The sequence below is a fragment of the Garra rufa genome, chromosome 10 (genome assembly GCF_049309525.1).
Source record: "Garra rufa chromosome 10, GarRuf1.0, whole genome shotgun sequence".
Classification (NCBI taxonomy): Eukaryota; Metazoa; Chordata; class Actinopteri; order Cypriniformes; family Cyprinidae; genus Garra; species Garra rufa.
Window position 1 is genome coordinate 1,544,117 of NC_133370.1, and position 19,902 is coordinate 1,564,018.

The 19,902-nt window shown below is 31.2% G+C and overlaps 1 protein-coding gene across 1 annotated transcript in view; it reads left to right on the top strand.

Moving 5' to 3' along the window:
* The first annotated feature begins 2,009 nt into the window (after nucleotides 1–2,009).
* LOC141343853 (vesicle-associated membrane protein-associated protein A-like) overlaps nucleotides 2,010–19,902 on the top strand; it is a 38,415-nt gene continuing 20,522 nt past the window's right edge. The window contains exon 1 of the mRNA XM_073848516.1: nucleotides 2,010–2,154. Within this exon, the coding sequence (XP_073704617.1) occupies nucleotides 2,097–2,154 (58 nt within the window). The 5' untranslated portion in view covers nucleotides 2,010–2,096. The remainder of the gene's footprint in view (nucleotides 2,155–19,902) is intronic.

Consider the following 19,902-nt stretch of genomic DNA (forward strand, 5'->3'; position numbering starts at 1 on the left):
TTATTTTTGTTAACAAAACTTATTTTTTCTAACAATACTTTATTTTCCTTTGCAAAATTTTAATTATTGTTTGCAAAAAACACATTTAATTTTTTCTCAATTCTTTAATTTTCTTTTGCAAAACTTTATTTTTGTTAGCAAAACTTATTTTTTCTAACAATACTTTATTTTCCTTTTGCAAAAAGCACATACATTTTTTCTCAATACTTAAATTTTCCTTTGCAAAATTTTAATTATTTTGCAAGTAACGTATATCCTGCCCTATTTTGTCTCCATAGGTATCGGCGGTGTTTTTGTAGTGATGACTCGTTGTATTTCATTAAATACAAATAATAAATTACTATAATAATATGCAATGGTATTTACATGAGAGTCAAAAACATACTAATCACGGTATTATCATGGTAATTTCCCAAAAACACATGCTGACACCAAGGTACTTTGATATAAAACAAGATACTAGGGTATTTTCATGGTATTTTAAACAATAACACGGTATTATCACAGTATTGTTGTGTTACAATTAATAAAACACGTAAAAAGTTGATAATAATACGCGCGACAATCGCGTTTTAATCAATCAGCCGATCGTTTTAATTGATCAATCAATCAGCGAGTCACTAGATCGACCAGTCAGGTCAATCTGTCTCACTGTTAATCATAGAATAATTATTTAACACATAACCAATAAATACAAATGACATATTGAGCTTACCAGTGTGCTTCTGCTCACACATGTACAACAGCAGCGGCCGACGCAGCGTGATGACGTAAGAGCGACCAGATGACACGCACGGCGATTTCGTAAATAAAAGTCACGCATAGTTTTTGTACATTTTGTACATTATATCTTATATTTGTTATTTATTTATTTATTTATTTGAACACTGTTATACTTTTTACTCTTTATCCACTTATTTATTTTCATACAATTGTATTTATTTATTTATTTATTTATTTATTCATGCGCTTATTATTAACTTATTTTAATCTTTTGTAAGTAATTATCAAAATCAGTTTATTTCTGATTTATTTAAACATCTTATTTATTTATTTATTTATTTATTTATTTATTTATTTATTTATTAAAGCACTGTTCTGTTTATTTACTCTTTATTTTAATCTATTTTTATTTATTTGTTTGTTTATTTATTCATGCGCTTATTATTAACTTATTTTAATCTTTTGATAAGTAATTATCAAAATCAGTTGTTCTGATTTATTTATTTATCAAAGCACTGTTTTCGTTTTTTTTCTTTATTCACTTATTTATTTGTTCATATGCTTATCGTTTACTTATTTTAATGTGTTGTTACGTAATTATCACAATAATTTTTTATGATTTATTTAATCTTTTTTAATATTCATTTATTTATTTATTAACTCTTATGGTTTTTTAGTTTTTTACTTATTTATTTTAATCTAATTTACTTTATTTAATTGTTCACATGCCTATTATTTACTTATTTTAATCTTTTGATACATAATTATAAAAAAATATGATTTATTTATTCTTTTTTATTTAAGCACTGTTATAGTTTTTATAGTCTTTTTTTTACTTTTTTATATTAATTTTATCTATGTATTTATTCATATTTACTTAATTTAATCTTTTGATACATATCAAAATCAATTTTTACGATTTATTTAATCTCATTTTTTTTATTAAATCCCTGTTATCCTTTTAAGTTACTCTTTATTTACTTATTTAATTTTATCTAATTTTATTTATTTATTTACATGTATTGATATTATTTATTTTCTATCCAAAGCAAGAGGCTCTTTGCATTTTTGTGGTCCCTTGCAATTAAAAATCTGAAACCTGGCCACATTTAACCTGTAAGAATGTTTGGGCTACAGTATCCACGGGGCCGAGATTACAGCATATATTGAATTTGTTTACCAATAAAGACATAACAAATTGAATTGACTTAAAAAAAATCGAAATCGAACAGATAGTCACGGGCGTCCGTCTGTCGTGGGAACGCGCTGCGCGCTCCCGTGCTGCGCTCAGTGACTCAGTGGAAGGGTTTCGGATTGACCGCGCTGCGCTCAGCTGCTCCCCGAAACCAAGCGTCACCTTACCGGCCAAAAACATGTCCAAACTGGAGCAGATCCTCGTCCTAGATCCCCCCAACGACCTGAAGTTCAAAGGTAAGTGGGAAACGCGGACAGTCCGTGTGTTTTGGTGAATTGTAAGCGGGTTTGACACGCCATTATGCAGGAAGGGAGTGCGGGCCGCGCCGGATCCCCGAGCTCGAGTTACTGACAGGCGGCCGCTCCTGAGCGCGAGTTCCTGCCACACAACACGCAGCTCACCGCCGGCACTGAGGCGATGAGGACCGGGTGTTGTTCTAGTTTTGTGTGGCACGGCTGGTTAGCACTGCCAGGTCATTTTACCTCGGTAATATAGAAATAAAGGTGTCCGGTGCTTACGTGGATGCCTTTCAATAAGAAACAAACCCTTACAATAAAGTCCTATGACTGTACCATGGTAAAACCATGATACCAGTTGGCAATACCGTGGTATTTCGATATGATATTCAGTTTTATATACTATGGTATATGTTTGGCACTTTCAAAACGTTTTATTAAGTAAACTGACTGATTTTTGGCCATGTACCATGATACTACCTCATGGAGTAGGGAATGAATCACATTACCATGGTATAATTCAAGGTACCACAGGTTTACCATCTAACACCGTCACTAATTATGTTACCGTCGCCGTGCTTTATTATGTAAGAGTGTATTTATTATATAATTGTCTGTATGGTACTGCCCTGATTTAATGACATGTACTGTGACTTTACCATGGTATTCTCTCAAGTAGGTCAGAGCAGGTGTTTTGATAAAACAAAACAAACCAGATTTATAATAACATTGAGTGAGTCAAAGTAGATAATTATCAAAATCATTTTTTTTATGATTTATTTAATCTTACTTATATTACTTATTTATTAAAACACTGTTAAAGTATTTATTTACTGTTTCTTTGCTTATTAATTTGAATCTAATCTAGTTTATTTACTCATTAACTAATTTATTCGAATTTAATTTAGCATTTATTTAAATACACTTTTATTATTAAATGTTTATTTAATTATTTGTGTTATGTATTTTTATTTATTTGTTAAATGACTTATAGTGCTATATTTACTCGTTTATTTATTTATAAAACTCTTCATTTACTTATTTTAATCAAATTTTATATATTAGTTTATTAACTTATAAATCCAATTTTGTACATTTGTATCGTTTATTATTTGAGCAATGTATTATTTAAATATTTGTTAGATGACTTAGTACTATATTTTTTACTTGTTTATTTACTTATTATCAGAATCATTTTTATTATTTAATCTGACTTGTATTATTTATTAAAGCACTGTTAAATTATGTATTTACTCTTTCTTTACTTATTTACTCAAATTGTATTTATTAATTTATTTACTCATGAATTAATTTATTTCAATCCAATTTGTATTTATTTAAAACATTTTTATTATTTATTTGAACCTAATATTTGTTATTTATTTATTAAAGTACTGTTGATGTAATATAATTGTTGTCTATTTATTTTATAATTATTTATATTTTCTAATGCATCTATTTAAGTTATATTTTTATTTAGTTTGCATTTTCCTAAAACTTTTTAATAATTAATTACTTAATTATTTTTAATGAATTAAAAATGCTCTTTTTAATACTTTTTTTCCCCCCGATTTCCATTTACCCCTTGCACTCTGTATATAAATATCATTGTACATGCATTTCAGTGGCATGGTATATCTCAAAGTACCATGGTTTTACCAGTTGATGCATCTGCACTGTTTTTGAAAGGGTGTGGTTAACTTGTACTACCAGCTGATTGTTTTTCTCAACTGATTGCCCTTACAGAAAAATATTATGGTATTAGTGCCATGGTACAGATGGTAATACCATGATGTTTTAATATTGGGACCTTGGGAATGAATTATCACCATATTGTGGTACAATACAGTGCAGGAAATACATGCTTAGTGTGTTATAGGTGGAAAGAAAATTGCACAGATTCCTCAGTATTTGTCCTGTGAGGGCGGTGTCCTGGATAAATGAGTAACCAGCGCTGTGATACGGCTGATGGTTTTACCTGTGTGTTTCAGGACTCTTATAGCATGTGTTTTGTGATGCTTTTTCTGAGACTCTAGGAGTCAGAGCAGATGCTGCCGGATGATCTCGGCTCATTCAGTATAGTCAAAACTCACTTAAGTAATAGTTAATAGTTTTGTAATTCTGATTAGGGTCGGATGTTGTAACATGACTTTGAGAAATGTTTTCCTATATTCTTCTATGTTTGTAAGCATGTTTTTGTCATCATCACACAGAAGCAGTAGTTTGTGGTTTCCAGTGTCATTTGATGAAATGAGCTTTGTTGTGTAACTAACAGTAAACACGACACTTAAAGCAGCTTTTATTCCAGGTCTTCTGAAGCCATACGATAGCTTAATGTGAGGTGCGTGTGAATATTTAAGTCCTTACATTAAAGTTCACATAAAAGTATTTATCATTAAATCATTTATTCAGGAGATTGAAATTATTACATTGTAAAAAGATTTCACCAGTTTCAACTTAAAAACTTAAGTTCAACAGCTGCCTTAATTTTAAGTTTAATCAACTTAAAACTACAAGTCATTTTAACTCACAAAAATAAAATTAGTTTAAATGACTTGTACTTTTAAGTTGAATTAACTTGAAATGTTAAGGCAGCTGCTGAGCTTAAAAACCTAAGTTGAAACTGGTGACAACTTTTTACAGTGTACTTGAGACACTGACTTTTTTAAATTTAGTTTGAATTAGGGCTGGATGATATGGCAAAAATTTATATCACGATATATTTCTTAATTTCGGTCGATACGATATAATTCCGATATCGATATGGACAATATTAAAAAGCCTCAGGATAAAACTGCAGAGGACACACACAATGGGTGTCTGTACCTACAAATGTCTGCAAACTGAATTTGCAAAGTCTATAATACATCCAGGCTCCTCCTATTAAAATTATATAAAAACATACAAAAAAAATAAGGTTCTCTTTTTATTTTTATTTAGCCTTTACAAACAAGAAATGTGAAATAAACTATCACATAAATAAAACTCTCAGACTCTCCATTAACACTAGAGCAGGCTGATTATTCATATAAATTTAAACAACAAACACAAACTGCTTCAGCAGTTTTCAGATAAAGAAACAAAAATAATAAAATAAATGAAGAGTGAGCAACAACAAAAACACATTGCTCTGGCTGGAACAGAAAAGGGGGAAAGAAATCATAATAAAAATTCTGCCACTAGGCCAACTAACTATTAATCATCTTCCAGAAAGGAGGTCAGGGCTCGCAAAATTTCTAAATCTCTGGTAGCCCTTCGGGCAGCTACTCTTCAGATTTTGGCAGCCTGAAAATTATTTTAACTAGCCCAAATAAAAAAAAAACAACAACTTAAATTTAGAAAATTAAATGTCAATCAAAAATATTTTCAATACACAAATATCAATGAATGAAGGAATGAATTTTATTTCACTATTTACAGTGTATGCAGAATTTTTAAATATCAATTTGAGGCAATTTATGACCCTTTTTAAGAACTGCACACGTAAAATGAACAGTATGAGTGGGGTTGGGCGATGTACGGTATTAAGCCATATTAAGCCATAAAATTACATGATTTACAGTTTTTTCACAAAAAAATCTTATAAAATGGCATTTCAGCCTTTATACCATTAAAAGGAATAAATCAAGTGTATAATGTATTATGTTTATTTAAAGCATAAATATAACTGTCTTGATTGTTTAGATTTTTAGAAAGCACATTAACTTCTTTCACATTTACAACTCTGTGTTTGCTGCATAAAAAAAACATTGGTTGAGATTTGCAATAGGCCTATGTCACGCAACAATTGAACGTCTCTGAGTGGGGTGACGGCAGTTCCGGTTAGCTTTTTAGGGACGTTCTAAAACGCCTTACGTGGCTTAATGTACATAAAAAACTACCAGGAAACCCCACGTTTCTGTCAAACCTTACTTGGAACAAACACTAACTACTATCTAAAGAACGAGTCCTTATTCGACAGGTAAAGTGAATAATATCACGTTAAGCGTTTTCTCCCTCATAGAAGCCCGTTATAAGGAAACAGCGTAACGTGGTTTAACGTATCTCAACGACTAGGGAAAAGTAACTTCTGTTAAATTTCAGTTATAATAAATACTTGCTGCTGTCAAACGAATGAAATATCATTCAGCATATAAAGTGAATAATATCACGTTAAGCGTTTTATCCCTATATAACTCCATTAAGGAAAAAGCATAACATGGTTTGTTATAATGGACTTCTATGGGGGGCGATCACTTTGTATGCTGAATAAGAGCTCGTTCTTTTGACAGCAGCAAGTATTTATTATAAGTAAAATTTAACAGAAGTTCGGTCTTTCCTGATCGCTGTTGAGGTACGTTAAACCACGTTAAGCTGTTTCCTTATAATGGGCTTCTATGAGGGAGAAAACGCTTAACGTGATATTATTGAATGTCAAAGTCAAGTGTATTTATATAGCAGAGATAAGAGTAATACATGTGTCAGATAAAACATCCTTTTTAATTAATCGAATTTTGTTTTATTTACAATCATTGGTGGGAATACATAGATGGGGCTGATCGTCCCCCCAGTTATTCCAGGGAAACCGGGTTGGTGTAGTATTTTAAGTTTCTTCCGACCACTTTGCGAGACATAGATGCTCTCCTTGTTGAAATGCAAACTGCAAACGAAAGTGCTGCCCCGGAGAATATTAAAAGAAGGCCCCTCATCTCTCTTTATTAATCTCACCCAAGACTTGCATAGTGTTTCGTCGTAAAGCAACCTGGTACGCTTCAAGAACAACTGCTGCCATTGTTTTTATCGTTGCAGTAGCGTTACTAGCAATGACCGGAAGTTCTATTACCCTACTCCGCGTTCCGGAAGCAGGAAGTGAGACATAGGCCTATAATCTGACCAGCTGAAAATGTGGATGTGCATATTCATTCTCTGTCACTAGGTGGCGCTTTAGGAGCGCTGAAATACTACGGTTTCCCTAGTAACAACTGTATACAAAGCAGTATTATAAAACGGTTAGTTCCATTCCTCAATTCTGATTGGTCAGCAGCTGTGTCGTATTCATGATACGGCACTGCTATGACCGCTTCACTCAACGGTTTTGTGTATCATTGAATCCCCTTAGCAACCACCCTTGGCAACGTAAACAAAGCTGCAGCAGTTAGGGACTACTTTTTACAGCGGAAGGCAGTTAATGATTTTACTTTATGAAAACGTACAACTTAATATATATAAATTAATATATATTTTTGATTTTAATATTTTTATTGTGTGGTAACCGTTTTATTTAAGCAATAAGGTACGAGAGGCCGTGCTGTATCATGAATAAATCACGGCTGAAGGGCGTTGTTAGGACCTGCAACCCCTTCAGCCGTGATTTATTCATGATACAGCACGGCCTCTCGTACCTTATTGCTTAATTAACACAGTTTTATCAGGCATTAAATGAAAATGCCAACGATACGTTTCTGAGGACGGTCGGCTCCCTTCAGATGTACATTCATATAAAGACATCAGTGCCGCGTTTTGACTTTGAAACGTGCAGCGTGCATATTTACCATTTACATCATTGACTCTTAAGGTTAAATCCAGCCCTATTGCGATTGTTTATTTAACGAAGTCAAAGCCTTTTTGAAAATCTATTTGAAGCGGCCAGCGCTGATATTATGGCGAGTATTTGCATGAACCGTGTATAACTTACTAATGGCAGAGTTTATCCGAACTTAAAAAGCCGAACCACTTCCACACCAATGAATTAGTCTTTCCTCCCTTATCAACTGTTTCGTCTGCCTTGTTTCTTGGGGAAGCTTGTTCATCCACATCTGTATTGCGGTCAGGGATACTCATTTTGTAGCTAAAAATTCACGCAAATCTGTTTTGCTCTTTCTGACGGCTGAGCACTGAACGTCATTCATTGACAAATGCTAATGTATGAAATTATATATATATATATATATATGCAAATGTATATTGAAACATCGGAAATGGTTTTAAAAATCGTATCACCGTTATTGAAAAAAATTCTATCGCGATATATATTGATATCGAATTATTGTCCATATTTTTTAAAAGACTTAAGCAATGAACATTTTGTCAGAACCACTAGTAAATTATGTATTTTGTTCAGATTTTTAGTCCTTTATTTTTTCTTCACAAGCATGAGAGAATCCTGATCTCCAATTTATAAAAAAAAAATTGATTTTCAATTTATTCAGAATCATGCAGCTTTATTTGACATGTTTATTACTGCATATAATTCATTAAAATAGAAGTTTAATTTCACAAAGTACAAGTTCATATCAAAATGCACATGCATTTTTATGAACAGTCATTGAAACAGTGTGAAAGAATGATTATCAGTTCCAAACACAGAGATAAATACTGGTATTGGATCCGTTTCTGTATTAGCCGATATTAAATCCTAGGAATCAAAATTAGTATCAGAGGCAAAAAAAAGGCAGATCGGAGCATCCCTAATCAAAATGCACATGCATTTTGTGTTTTTCAGTTGAATAAAATAATATATTTTCCCTTTATATTTCATCATTGAGGATTTCTTTAGAAAAGTTTAAAAATCCCAGTCTCGTGTCTCGTCTTGTGGGATAAGTGTCTCGTCACACCCCTAGAATATACATATATTTTTTCAGATTTGTTATTTTATTTTTCTTTATCAGGTTTAGGTTTAGATATGGGAAAAATTTTACAATCGTGAGAGAAACTCAAAATTTTGATAACAATGTTACAATTGTGAGACGTAACCTCAAAGTTTTTGGAAAAATGTTACAATCATCATTCTGGGAAAATAATAAATTAATAATTATAATAATAATTCCACCACAGTTTGAAAGGATAAAGGTAATTGTGATTTTTTTTTTCTCTCAATTAATAATTTTTCTCAAGTATTATATAATTCTAAGCTTTTTTCTCAGAATTTTACTCGAGTTAATGTCTTTCGATTCTCATTTTCCCCACATAATTTTAACGTTATATCTTTTAATTCTCAGTTTACATCTCATAATTAATTTTTTAGAGTTTAAATATTGCAATTATGTTGCAATTTTTGTTTCCACCATTGAATATTATAAACAAGGTACTTGTGACAATTCTGAATTGCAATTTTCACCTTTTTTTTGTTGCGATTTGAATTACCTTTTAAATGTTGTAAATTTTTTATACCATGGTATTTAATACAGTTTTAAATCATGAAAATGTATTTAGTTCAGTTTCTTTTTTTTTTCCTATGTATTTTTTAAATTAAAGTCGAAAATGTATTCATGACTGTGAGTGAACATCGCTTTAAACAGGCTTTTTAAAACTGTGTGCATTTCTTTGTGTAAAGTGTTTTTAATGTGGAAACGTTTTCAGAGGTCATCCTTAGAAACGACTAGTGAATAATTATGTTTATGGTCCGGTGACGTCATTCGCAGTACTGCACGAGATGAGATGAGTAATTCATTCACTCGCTGGAGAGTTTGGGACTTTTCTTGGGATTTTTGCTTTGTAACAGATGTGTTGTGATGTATTTACAATCATTCAGGTGTTTGTGGTTGGTAAGATTTTTTAAAAAATTTGGAAGGTTTTTTTTTGCATTTATTTGAACACAAATAGAGTAGAAATTGTGAAATATTATTAGAATTTAAAACAGCTGTTTTCTATGTGAATATGCATTCAGATCTAATTTAATTCTGTGATGCAAAGTTGAATTTTCTGCATCATTACTCCAGTCTTCAGTGTCACATGATCCTTCAGAAATCATTCTAATTAACTGATTTGCTGCTCACATTTGATCAATTCAATGCATCCTTAGTTAATAAAACTATTAAATTAATTGTAAAAAATCTTACTAACCCCAAACTCTTGAATGCTAACTTGTTTGTTGATGATAGTGTTGTTCAGTGTCTTTTAGAAAATGAATGCAATATACTTCCAGAAGCAGGCCTTATTTTTCTGCTCTGTCTGGATGTTCAGGAGTTTCAGGCTTTCGTAATGTCTTTGTACCTGAGATAAAGGCTTTGGGCCTCTCTGACATACAGTTCTCATATACATATAGTTCTCCTGATTGTAAATGGCAGCATGAGATGATGATTAGAAACAGATCTTTGCTGATTCGTCTCTGTGTCCTGAATTACCTTTGGTCCGCTATAGCGCTGCTGTCATCAAGGCTGCACAATTATGACAAAAATCATAATTGTCATTTATTCCCTTGAAATTGTAATTGCGATTATTAATTACTGTTATCACAGTTTACATTGATTGATGTTTTATATAGCTTTATACCACTGTTTGAAGCAACTGCATGCCATAATTTAATGAAGAACTTTTTTATTGCTTTTCTCATTGTCACTAATGTCAACAATGCATTGGTTTGGTTACTTCAAATAAAAAAAGTAAAAATGCTGGAATTTTGGGAAATGTTACAATTGTGAGACATAACTCAGAATTCTTGGAAAAATGTCACAATCGTGAGACGTAAACTCAAAATTAAGAAAAAAATGTTACAATCGTAAAACATAAACTCAATTTTTAGAAACATTTTACAATTGTGAGACTAACGTCAAAGTTTTGGGAAAAAAGTTACAATTGTGAGACAAACTCATCATTCTGGGAAAATAATAAATTAATAATTATTAATAATAATTTAATAATAATAATTCCACCACAGTTTGAAAGAATAAAAAAAGTAATAGTAATTTTTTTTCTCTCACAATTCAGACTTTTTTTAATTTAGATTTTATGTGACACAATTATGAGTTTATGTATTACTATTCTAAGTAATATATAATTCTAAGCTTTTTTCTCATATTTTAAGAGTTAATGTCTCGCAAATTCTCACTTTTTTCACATAATTTTAATGTTATATCTTTTAATTCTTAGTTTACATCTCATAATGAATTTTTTAGAGTTTACATCTTGCAATTCTGTTGCAGTTTTTGGTTTGCACCACTGAATATAAAAAAGGTACTTGTGACAATTCTGACAATTTTCACTTTTTTTGTTGCAATTTAAATGACCTTTTAAATGTTGTCAATTTTTATACAATTTTAATAAAATTTTAAATCGTGAAAATGTATTTAGTTCAGTTTCTTTTTCTGTCACGCACAACAAAAACAAAACTACATAAATACATTTTCAACTGAAAACATGGAGAAAAAAAAAACACTATATATATATATATTGTGTTTTTTTTTTTCCATGTTTTCAGTTGAAAATGTATTTATGTAGTTTTGTTTTTTTTGGCGGTGATGGTGTTCCTCATTCAGTGTATGACTGTGGGATTTTTCCATTTCTTTTATGATCCAAGAGGTGAAAATGGTGCATTTGATTTTTATCTAAATAGTTAATTACCAAAATCATTTATTTCTTTATTTAATCTTGTATTATTTATTTATTAAAGCACTGTTGAAGTATTTATTTGCTCTTTCTTTACTTCTTTATTTCAATCTAAATTTATTTATTAGTTTATTTACTCATAAATACAAATTTTGTATTTTAAATACATTTTTATTATTTATTTTAACCTAATATTTATTATTTACTTATTATAGTACTGTTAATGTAATATATTTGTTGGCTCTTTATTTATTTATAATTATTTTTATTTATTTAAGTTTTATTTATTTAATATATATTGCATTTTCATAAAACTTTAAAAATTCTTAATTATTTTTAAATTATAAAATATTTATTTTAACCTAATTATTATTTATTCATTAAAGTACTGTTAATGTAATCTAATTGTTGGCTCTTTATTTATTTTATATTTTTCTATTGACTTATTTAATCAAATTGTCCATTCTTTGTTTGCATTTTTCTAAAACCTTTTTATATTTAATTACTATTTTTTTTAATAATTAAAAATGCAAATTTTTCAAATAAATATTTTTCCATTTCCATTTACCCCTTGCATTCCCTATATAAATATCATTGTACATGCATTTCAGTGCCATGCTATATCTCAAAGTACCATGGTATTATTAGTTGATGCACATACGCTGCAGGACGACACAAATGCTTCAAATCACTGATCTGCCTAATGATATCAAAATGTTGGATCCAGTCAAATCCCTAAAGCGGTTTCATGTTGTGCTGAGCGGCTCCAGCGGAGGAAGAGGGATATGTTGATGTACTGGTTGGGCCTGTAACCTAGTAAATAAATGAGGTGACAGGAAGAGGAACCCTGAGCTAAATACAGCTGCCATCAGCCGCCGCTGGCCCGATGGGATTCCTGTTTCACTTCTAGTCTTCCTCCTGTTTCTATCCATCTCCAGCACTCTACACTAGCACTCAAGGTTCGGTTTAGTTTCAGTAAACGTTAATGTTGATGTGTCCAAATGAAAACATACTTGTGCCTAAAAGCCTTACTTGATTCTGGATTAGTTTAACCAACCGCAGTGTCTGCTTTTAATCTTTTGGGAGCAGTTTGGTCATTTTTGCTTTGGTAAAGGTTTTTGACAACAGCTAAAAATAAATAAATAAAATGGACGTGATTTGAAAAGGTTAAATGGTCATAAAAAATAGTTGCACTTGTGTTTTGCGGTCAAAAATAACGGCAAGCAAATTTTATGTTGTAGAAACATTTAGTACTGCTACCAAACGACCTAACTAAAACTTATTTTTGAGAGATCAGCTTAAAATTTGGAACACAAGATTTATGGCTTTGCTTTTCATGCAGTTTTAGAGTAAAAAAAAAAATCGAAAAAATTTCATAGTAAATTTAAAAATAGATTTTTTGGTGCATTCTTCATCATAAATAAACTTTTATAACTTCATTTTTTGTTTCAATTTTCACTTTAAATTCAGTAATAATTTGCCAAGTCTCTTCTGCAAAAGTGACCAAACGTAAGTCCAAAGCATTCAGGGTTTATGATGGTTTAAGTTGGCAATTTCATTTTCACTTCTCAAAGTGTTAACCACTCTTTAAAACTAAAAATGAAATTTGCAACTTAAACCATTGCAAATCTTGAATGCATTGAAGCACAGACTTAAGTTTGGTCACACAAGGATAGAACTACTCCATTAATTTAATTTAGTATCATAAAATCACCTGTAATGCAATGTGGTAAAAAAAAAACATTAATGAATTGAAATATGTCTTAATTTCATTTAAAAAAATATATATTTTTGACCACCAGAGGGTTAAGAATTAAAATACTCAAAATAATTAAAATGATTTAATTTTCATCTTTAGCTCAATGTTTTCATTACATCACAGTTTTTAAGGAACACTGTCATGTTCAAATGAGTCATTTTAAATATGCATCTCATTATATTTTAGTGTTTTTAAACTTACATTTTTTGCATTGTGACATCATTATTATCTATCATTAGGTTTGCATTCAACTAAAAATAGCATAATTTAACCAGTACAAATAAGTGCTAAGTAATATATTAATACTGATTGTTATATTATGGTAATAACAATATAAGGATTTTTTTCTAAATATTAAAACAATAATAATAAATATAGCTGCAAGCAGCGATTACCAGGGTTCAAGTGCTTTAAAGCATTTAAGCACATTATGTTGCAAATAAAGGTAATTTATCATAGAAATATTATGTTTTGTAATGTTCATGACTGTTGTAGCGCCAGCTGTGATCCGATCTCCTTAAAACTTTGCATGTTTGTTTAGAATCACCAGCAGGTGCTCAGCAGGTTTCGTGAAGTTTTGAGGGTTTTTTTTAGGCTTTATAGCATTTTGTGTAAATTTGGACAGGCCCCTTTTCTAAATGACCTCGTTATAGCTTCCCGAAGAGTAAATTCCAATGTTTTTTTGATATTTATTGACCTATAGAGAATTGTACTGATGTTGTGTTTTTCCAGATTGAGTGAAAAACCTAGGACTAGTTCGCAAAAGTAGGTGTTATACAGTACATCTTCTCAATCATTTAACAAACGATTCGATTGACAGCAGTGGTTCTAGAGGCAAAGTTGTCCACAATGAGGAGTCATATGATATGAAACATTGCGTGTATGTGCAAACAATATGTGCAATGCACAATTGTTTTATGATATTGCACCCCAGTGGACGATTTCTTTCAAATTTCTCTCAGAGCTTTGGGGCCATGAGTCAAACATGCCAACCCAGTTTCGTTCCGATTGACCTCCGTTAACCATGTCTAATAGGTGCTCAAACTTCATCGGCCAATAGTGGCCATGTTTTTTAGAGATACGCAAATGTCCTTATAGACATTTGTGGCACTTTAGACCAAGACCGTGCACGGCGATTTTCAAATGGTTGCGTAGGTTTTTTTTTTTTTTTTTTTTTTTCTCCCTGTTATAGTGCCACCAAGTTGCCAAGCTCTGCGATTTTTGCCCTGTGACCTCTGTTTAAGCTCTTACATAAGTGTTCTGAGTTTAGCAAAGATATCTCATTCCGTTCATGAGTTATTGACATTTTACGAAAAGTGGCCCTGCCCCTTTTGAACGTTTTGGCATCCCTTCAACTTTTTTATTTTTATTTTTTTTTTCTCCCTGTTATAGTGCCACCAAGTGGCCAAGCTCTGTGATTTTTGCCCTGTGACCTCTGTTTAAGCTCTTGCATAAGTGTTCTGAGTTTAGCAAAGATATCTCATTCCGTTCATGAGTTATTGACATTCTACGAAAAGTGGCCCTGCCCCTTTTGAACGTTTTGGCATCCCTTCAACTTTTTTTTTTTTTTTTTTTTTGATAATTATTGATTTTCGCTCTCCGGAGAATCTGTCTGCGCTGGTTTGCTTCCAATCGGATGAAAAACCTAGGAGGAGTTCGCAAAAGTAGATTTATGGTGGAAGTTATGAGCAATTTCGTACTTTTGAGCGCTGTAGCGCCCCCGTCAGGCCAATTGGGGCGAGCTTTGGTGACGTTGTTGGCGATGTGAGTACTACCATCCCTCCAAGTTTCAAGACTCTACGACTTATGGTTTGGTCTGAATGATCAGTTTAAGGTAGAGATCGCTCTTTTGAGACCATTCTAACAATTACAATAGGGTTTCAGCACTACATGCTTGAACCCCTAAAAAATCTCAATGCTTTTCTTGCAAAGTGTAATTTCATCTTTCTTTTGATTAAGCAGCGAATCACACAGTGACACACATTTGTTCGCTCTACACTTGCACAAACTGAATTTAATTATTCACATTCACACACAGTAAGTTTCTATCCTGTATGTGAGTCAAATGCTCTTTTCTCTCGTTGCCTCTCTGTATTATTTATAGAGCTACGCCTGAGGAAGGTTTTTCTCTCACAGCAGGGAGAAGACTCTCCTGTCCCTTGTATGCCCTTATTCTGTCACTGTTATCGGGATATGGGATGTCCTGCTGTGATGACAGCAGCTGAAATCAGTCCAGGGGCTAAATATGAAGACGGGAGTACCGTCAATCGCTCACTATGAAACCAGGAACATGTGAAAGCAAAAACGTTTTCCACTTAAAGAAATGAATCGTACCTTTGAGTCATTGCACAGAAAGACATGACTGACCAATCAGAGTCAGGTATTCCTAAGAGCCGTGTGATAACTGATGATTATTAAATGACGTAGGTGTAAGCGCTTTTCCAAACTGTGAAATGGGAAATGAATGTAATCGTGTATTTTGCAGCATCGTGCTTGATTGACTTTAGAAATCAACATGGTTTGACCTGCCACTTTGCTTTCTGCATTCACTGTGCAAATGTTTTCTGAGGCATAATTTTATAACTTAATTTACGTGGAGGCTTTCCAAAGATCACTGAGATTTCAACGCACCAGACACAGTCGCAGCTTAGCATCTGTGCAGTAAATATCAGTTTAACTTAATGGGTTTGAACAGAATTAACTAGAAATTGTGGTTGGCATGTTTTGGAGCTGAGATGATGCTTTCGCAGTGCTTCATATACATGTTTGTCCACGTTAACCTTTTGTGTCTGCCCAATTAAAGCATTATGTTATTTTCATGCAGTGAAGAGAGTTTCATCCATTCATTTTCTAGTAACTTAATTTAGCTAATTCTGATCTTGAGATGTCTCAGATTAATTGTTTACCATAAGCATGGACTTAAAGAGAACAACATGCTCCAGTATTCTTAGCAAAATGTTGATTTGTAATGAATGTAGTTGAGAAACTACTGTACTGCAGTGTTATTTTAGTATTACTTGCATAATATATATATTTTTTTTTACTTTAAATGAGATTTTTAAGCTTTGATTTTTATATTTTAATTTTAGTTACATTTTTGGTAATTTATTTACATGCTTTATAATTTGTATGTTTTTTTATTTATTTTAAATAATACTATTTAGATTTATTTTGTTTTTATTTCACTTTTAGTTCACTTATTTCATTTTAATATTTTGTTTTTACTATTTTTATATTTTTGTTATTTTAGCAATATTTATTTTATTTTAGTTAGATGTTTAGTCATTTTTTTTTTGTTTTTGTTTATTTCAAATACTAGTATTTAAGTTTCATTTCATTTTTGCTTACTTTTTTACTTCATTTATTTATATATTTTGTTTTAAAATATTGCTTTTATGTAATTTTTTTAGTATTGCTTATATACTAATGTATTTTTTACATTTTGAATTAGTTTTTATACTTTTTAAAATGTATTTTTATCTTTTAATGATTTAGTTTTTTTGTTTTTATGTGCTTTTGTCTTTTTTTGTTTTTGTTAATTTTAAATGATATTTAGGTTTAATTTGATTTTTATTTTTTAATTCATTTATTTATATACGTTTTTATTTTTTATCTTTTTAAATACTACTTTTATATACTGTTATTTTAGTATTTTTTTATTAGTTTTTTTATTTTTCCTTTATTTTAACTTTAGTTTTCAGTGTTGCTTTTGTTATTTTGTAGTTTTTATTTAAACCTAAATATTTGAATGATTTATTTTCGTTTCTGTTTTAGCTTATTTTATTTTATTTCAAGTTAATTGTTTCCCAGTTTTTCATCTAATATATTTAGATAGAGCTGTTTCTTTCAGTGTTTTGTATTCTGAGTTAGTTTATCCAGTGAGGTTGGCGAAGGGTAACCTATCCGTTCGACCTGAAGACGTGTTGTTGTTTTTCTGATTAGATTTCTGTCTAGTCCTTTCCATACAGTGGAAACTCATATGATTCCCTCCGATGCTCTCTAATGTTATCTAAGTTCTCATGTCTTGCAAAACAATCCTTCTTCTCACAACTTCAGCAGAACTTAATTTCCAAGGTCGAGCATCTGGTGTTCAGTGCCCTGTTTACAAAAATACACCCGTTCCTGCGCTTGATCCTGCACGACTCCTCTAATCTACTAATATGCGACATGCGTGGTCATAAGATCCTGGCTTTGAGGTCTAATTGCACATCATCTCGTTTCATCTGATCCAAAGGCCATCGGAAGAGCTGAAGCAGGATTTGATTGTGAGATGCTGCTGCTGCTTGTTGTACCAAATTGTCCTGTTTGCTGCCATTTTAATGAGCATTTCTATGTAATATACCGTACTAAAAAGATATGTGATGCCCTGCTTAAAAAATGGTACGATTCTGCATTTTACTAGTAGGACTAACTAAACGTGGACTGAATCGTGAGATCTAGTCATAAAAACTAAATTTACAAAAAAAAAAATTGCCTTTTAAAATCTGAATCCTGTGCATTCTGCATCTCTGTATGAATGAATAAATGCGCAGTTTACTACAGTTTAGTACACTGTAAAAAGTTTTCACCATTTACAACTTAAAAACATAAGTTTAGCAGCTGCTTTAAGATTATAAATTAAATCAACTTAAGTCATTTAAACTCATAAAGTTATATCAACTCATTTTTATTGTAATAAGTAAAAATGACTTGTAGTTTTAAGCTGATTTAACTTAAAAACTTAAGGCAGCTGCTGAACTTAGGTTTTAAAGTTGAATCTGGTGAAAACTTTTTACAGTGTACATGAACACAAACATAATCTCTAGAACTGCTGTAAGAGTAACTTAATGAGCATTTTACCTTTTCTTTTGAGAAAAAAACATTCTCATATTTATACACAAACAAATGTAAAGGCAGCAACCCGTCAAAATAAAAGTTTGGTTAAACTTGACAGAAATATACTTTATGTAATAATAGAAATCTACTTGTTAAAACAATATTTAGGAATATTTACCAGAATTTATTTACAAGAAAAAGACGTTTTTTCATAAAAATAAATAATAAATATTTCTTTATAAAATCTTATTCATCTTTATAAATTAATTAGACATTATTTTGATTATTGAAATGTAATGAGACTATTAAAATGGAATAAAGATTCACTGAATTTGAGAAAAATAATAAAATGTTTATTTTTTTAATGTAACCATTACAATAAAGTCTCGAAAAATTCAAAACACGAAAAAATGGAATCCAGAAAAATGAAAATGAATTTGGAAAATGTTCAGCGTTAAATATTTTTAAATTGTTTTGGAATAAATTTTTTTCTTTGAAAAGCAAGGCAAAACTTTAAAAAGCAAATATTTGCTATTTAATGCAGTGGTGAAAAAAAAAATGCGAAAAATGCATGGTGGAAAAACACGAAAAAACATGTTCGGTAATCAGCCTCATGCCCAGTGTGTAATTTTGTTCAGCTGTGGCTTTGGGCAAGATTTTCATATTGATGTATCCCTACTTCCAGCATTTATCAGAATAAAACTCATTCCCATCATTTTTACATTTATGGTATATAAAATAACCTAAAAAAGGGTCTGAATTTGCCCCACAAAATGGGCAATGCCCCCCAGCGTGCTCGCATCTCACTCTGTGAGAGTTGGAAAACTATGGATTATGAACGAATGCAATAATAATTATGATTTATTCCACCCATGTGTTAAAATCTGAGGTGTTTTGTGTAAAATGAGACCATTGTCATCCATTTAGCCCAATGTATGTGGAAATGGGATACTTTTCAATTCAGGTGTGCCTTATCTTGCAGGACATTTTGCCTCCCTTCAATTAAATCTCTGTAACTTTAAAAAAGAAATGGCTTTCTGCAGCATCATAGACCTAACAGATCTCAAATAAAAAAAAATTTAATTAAAAAAGGCAAAAAAATGTAGGTCTGAGGTCTTAAAAGTCAGCATTCATAAATGTTAGTATTGTAATTTTACTGTTGTTCTGTAAAATAAAATAAAAAAGAACACAAATAATAACAATCATTGCAACAGCTCTACTGATACATTTATACTAACATTCTCCTTTGCTCAGCCAGACTGCATTTATTTGTACATTAACAAATGGCCAAAGAATATTATTTTACTAACTCGTTCATTTTAAGTTAAATTGTGTTTTGTTGGCACAACGAAAAATTCTTGTTTTTCCAGTTTACTGGCACACAGTGGAATCAGAAGAAACTTTCTGCAGCATCATAGACCAAACAGATCTCAAATAACAGACGTTTAACTAAAAACATAATACGAAAAGCTAAATTAGAATTTGTAAAAATACATATTTACTGTAAAATGAGACCATTTTTCCCAATTTACTCCAATGTATGTGAGTAGGGCACTGTTTTAAATTCAAGTATGCCAAAATCAGTAAAAAATCCCAAATATGCAGAAGAGTTTAAGAGGTTAAACCTGTTTTCTTACATATTACATTCATGCGTCATCCATCACACTGCAGGTTAATGTCATTTATTCTGCCGTGACACTGTCTCTGTTGTATAACTTTAGTGCCAACTTTAACATAATTTTCTGAGCCTCCATATTTGCCACATTTATGGATCAGGTGCTTCTAATATACAGTCTGTTTGCACAGAAGAAATTAGTGACGCGTTTGGGCCATTCAAGGCATGCTCAGGCCATGCGTTGATGTTCCTGGTG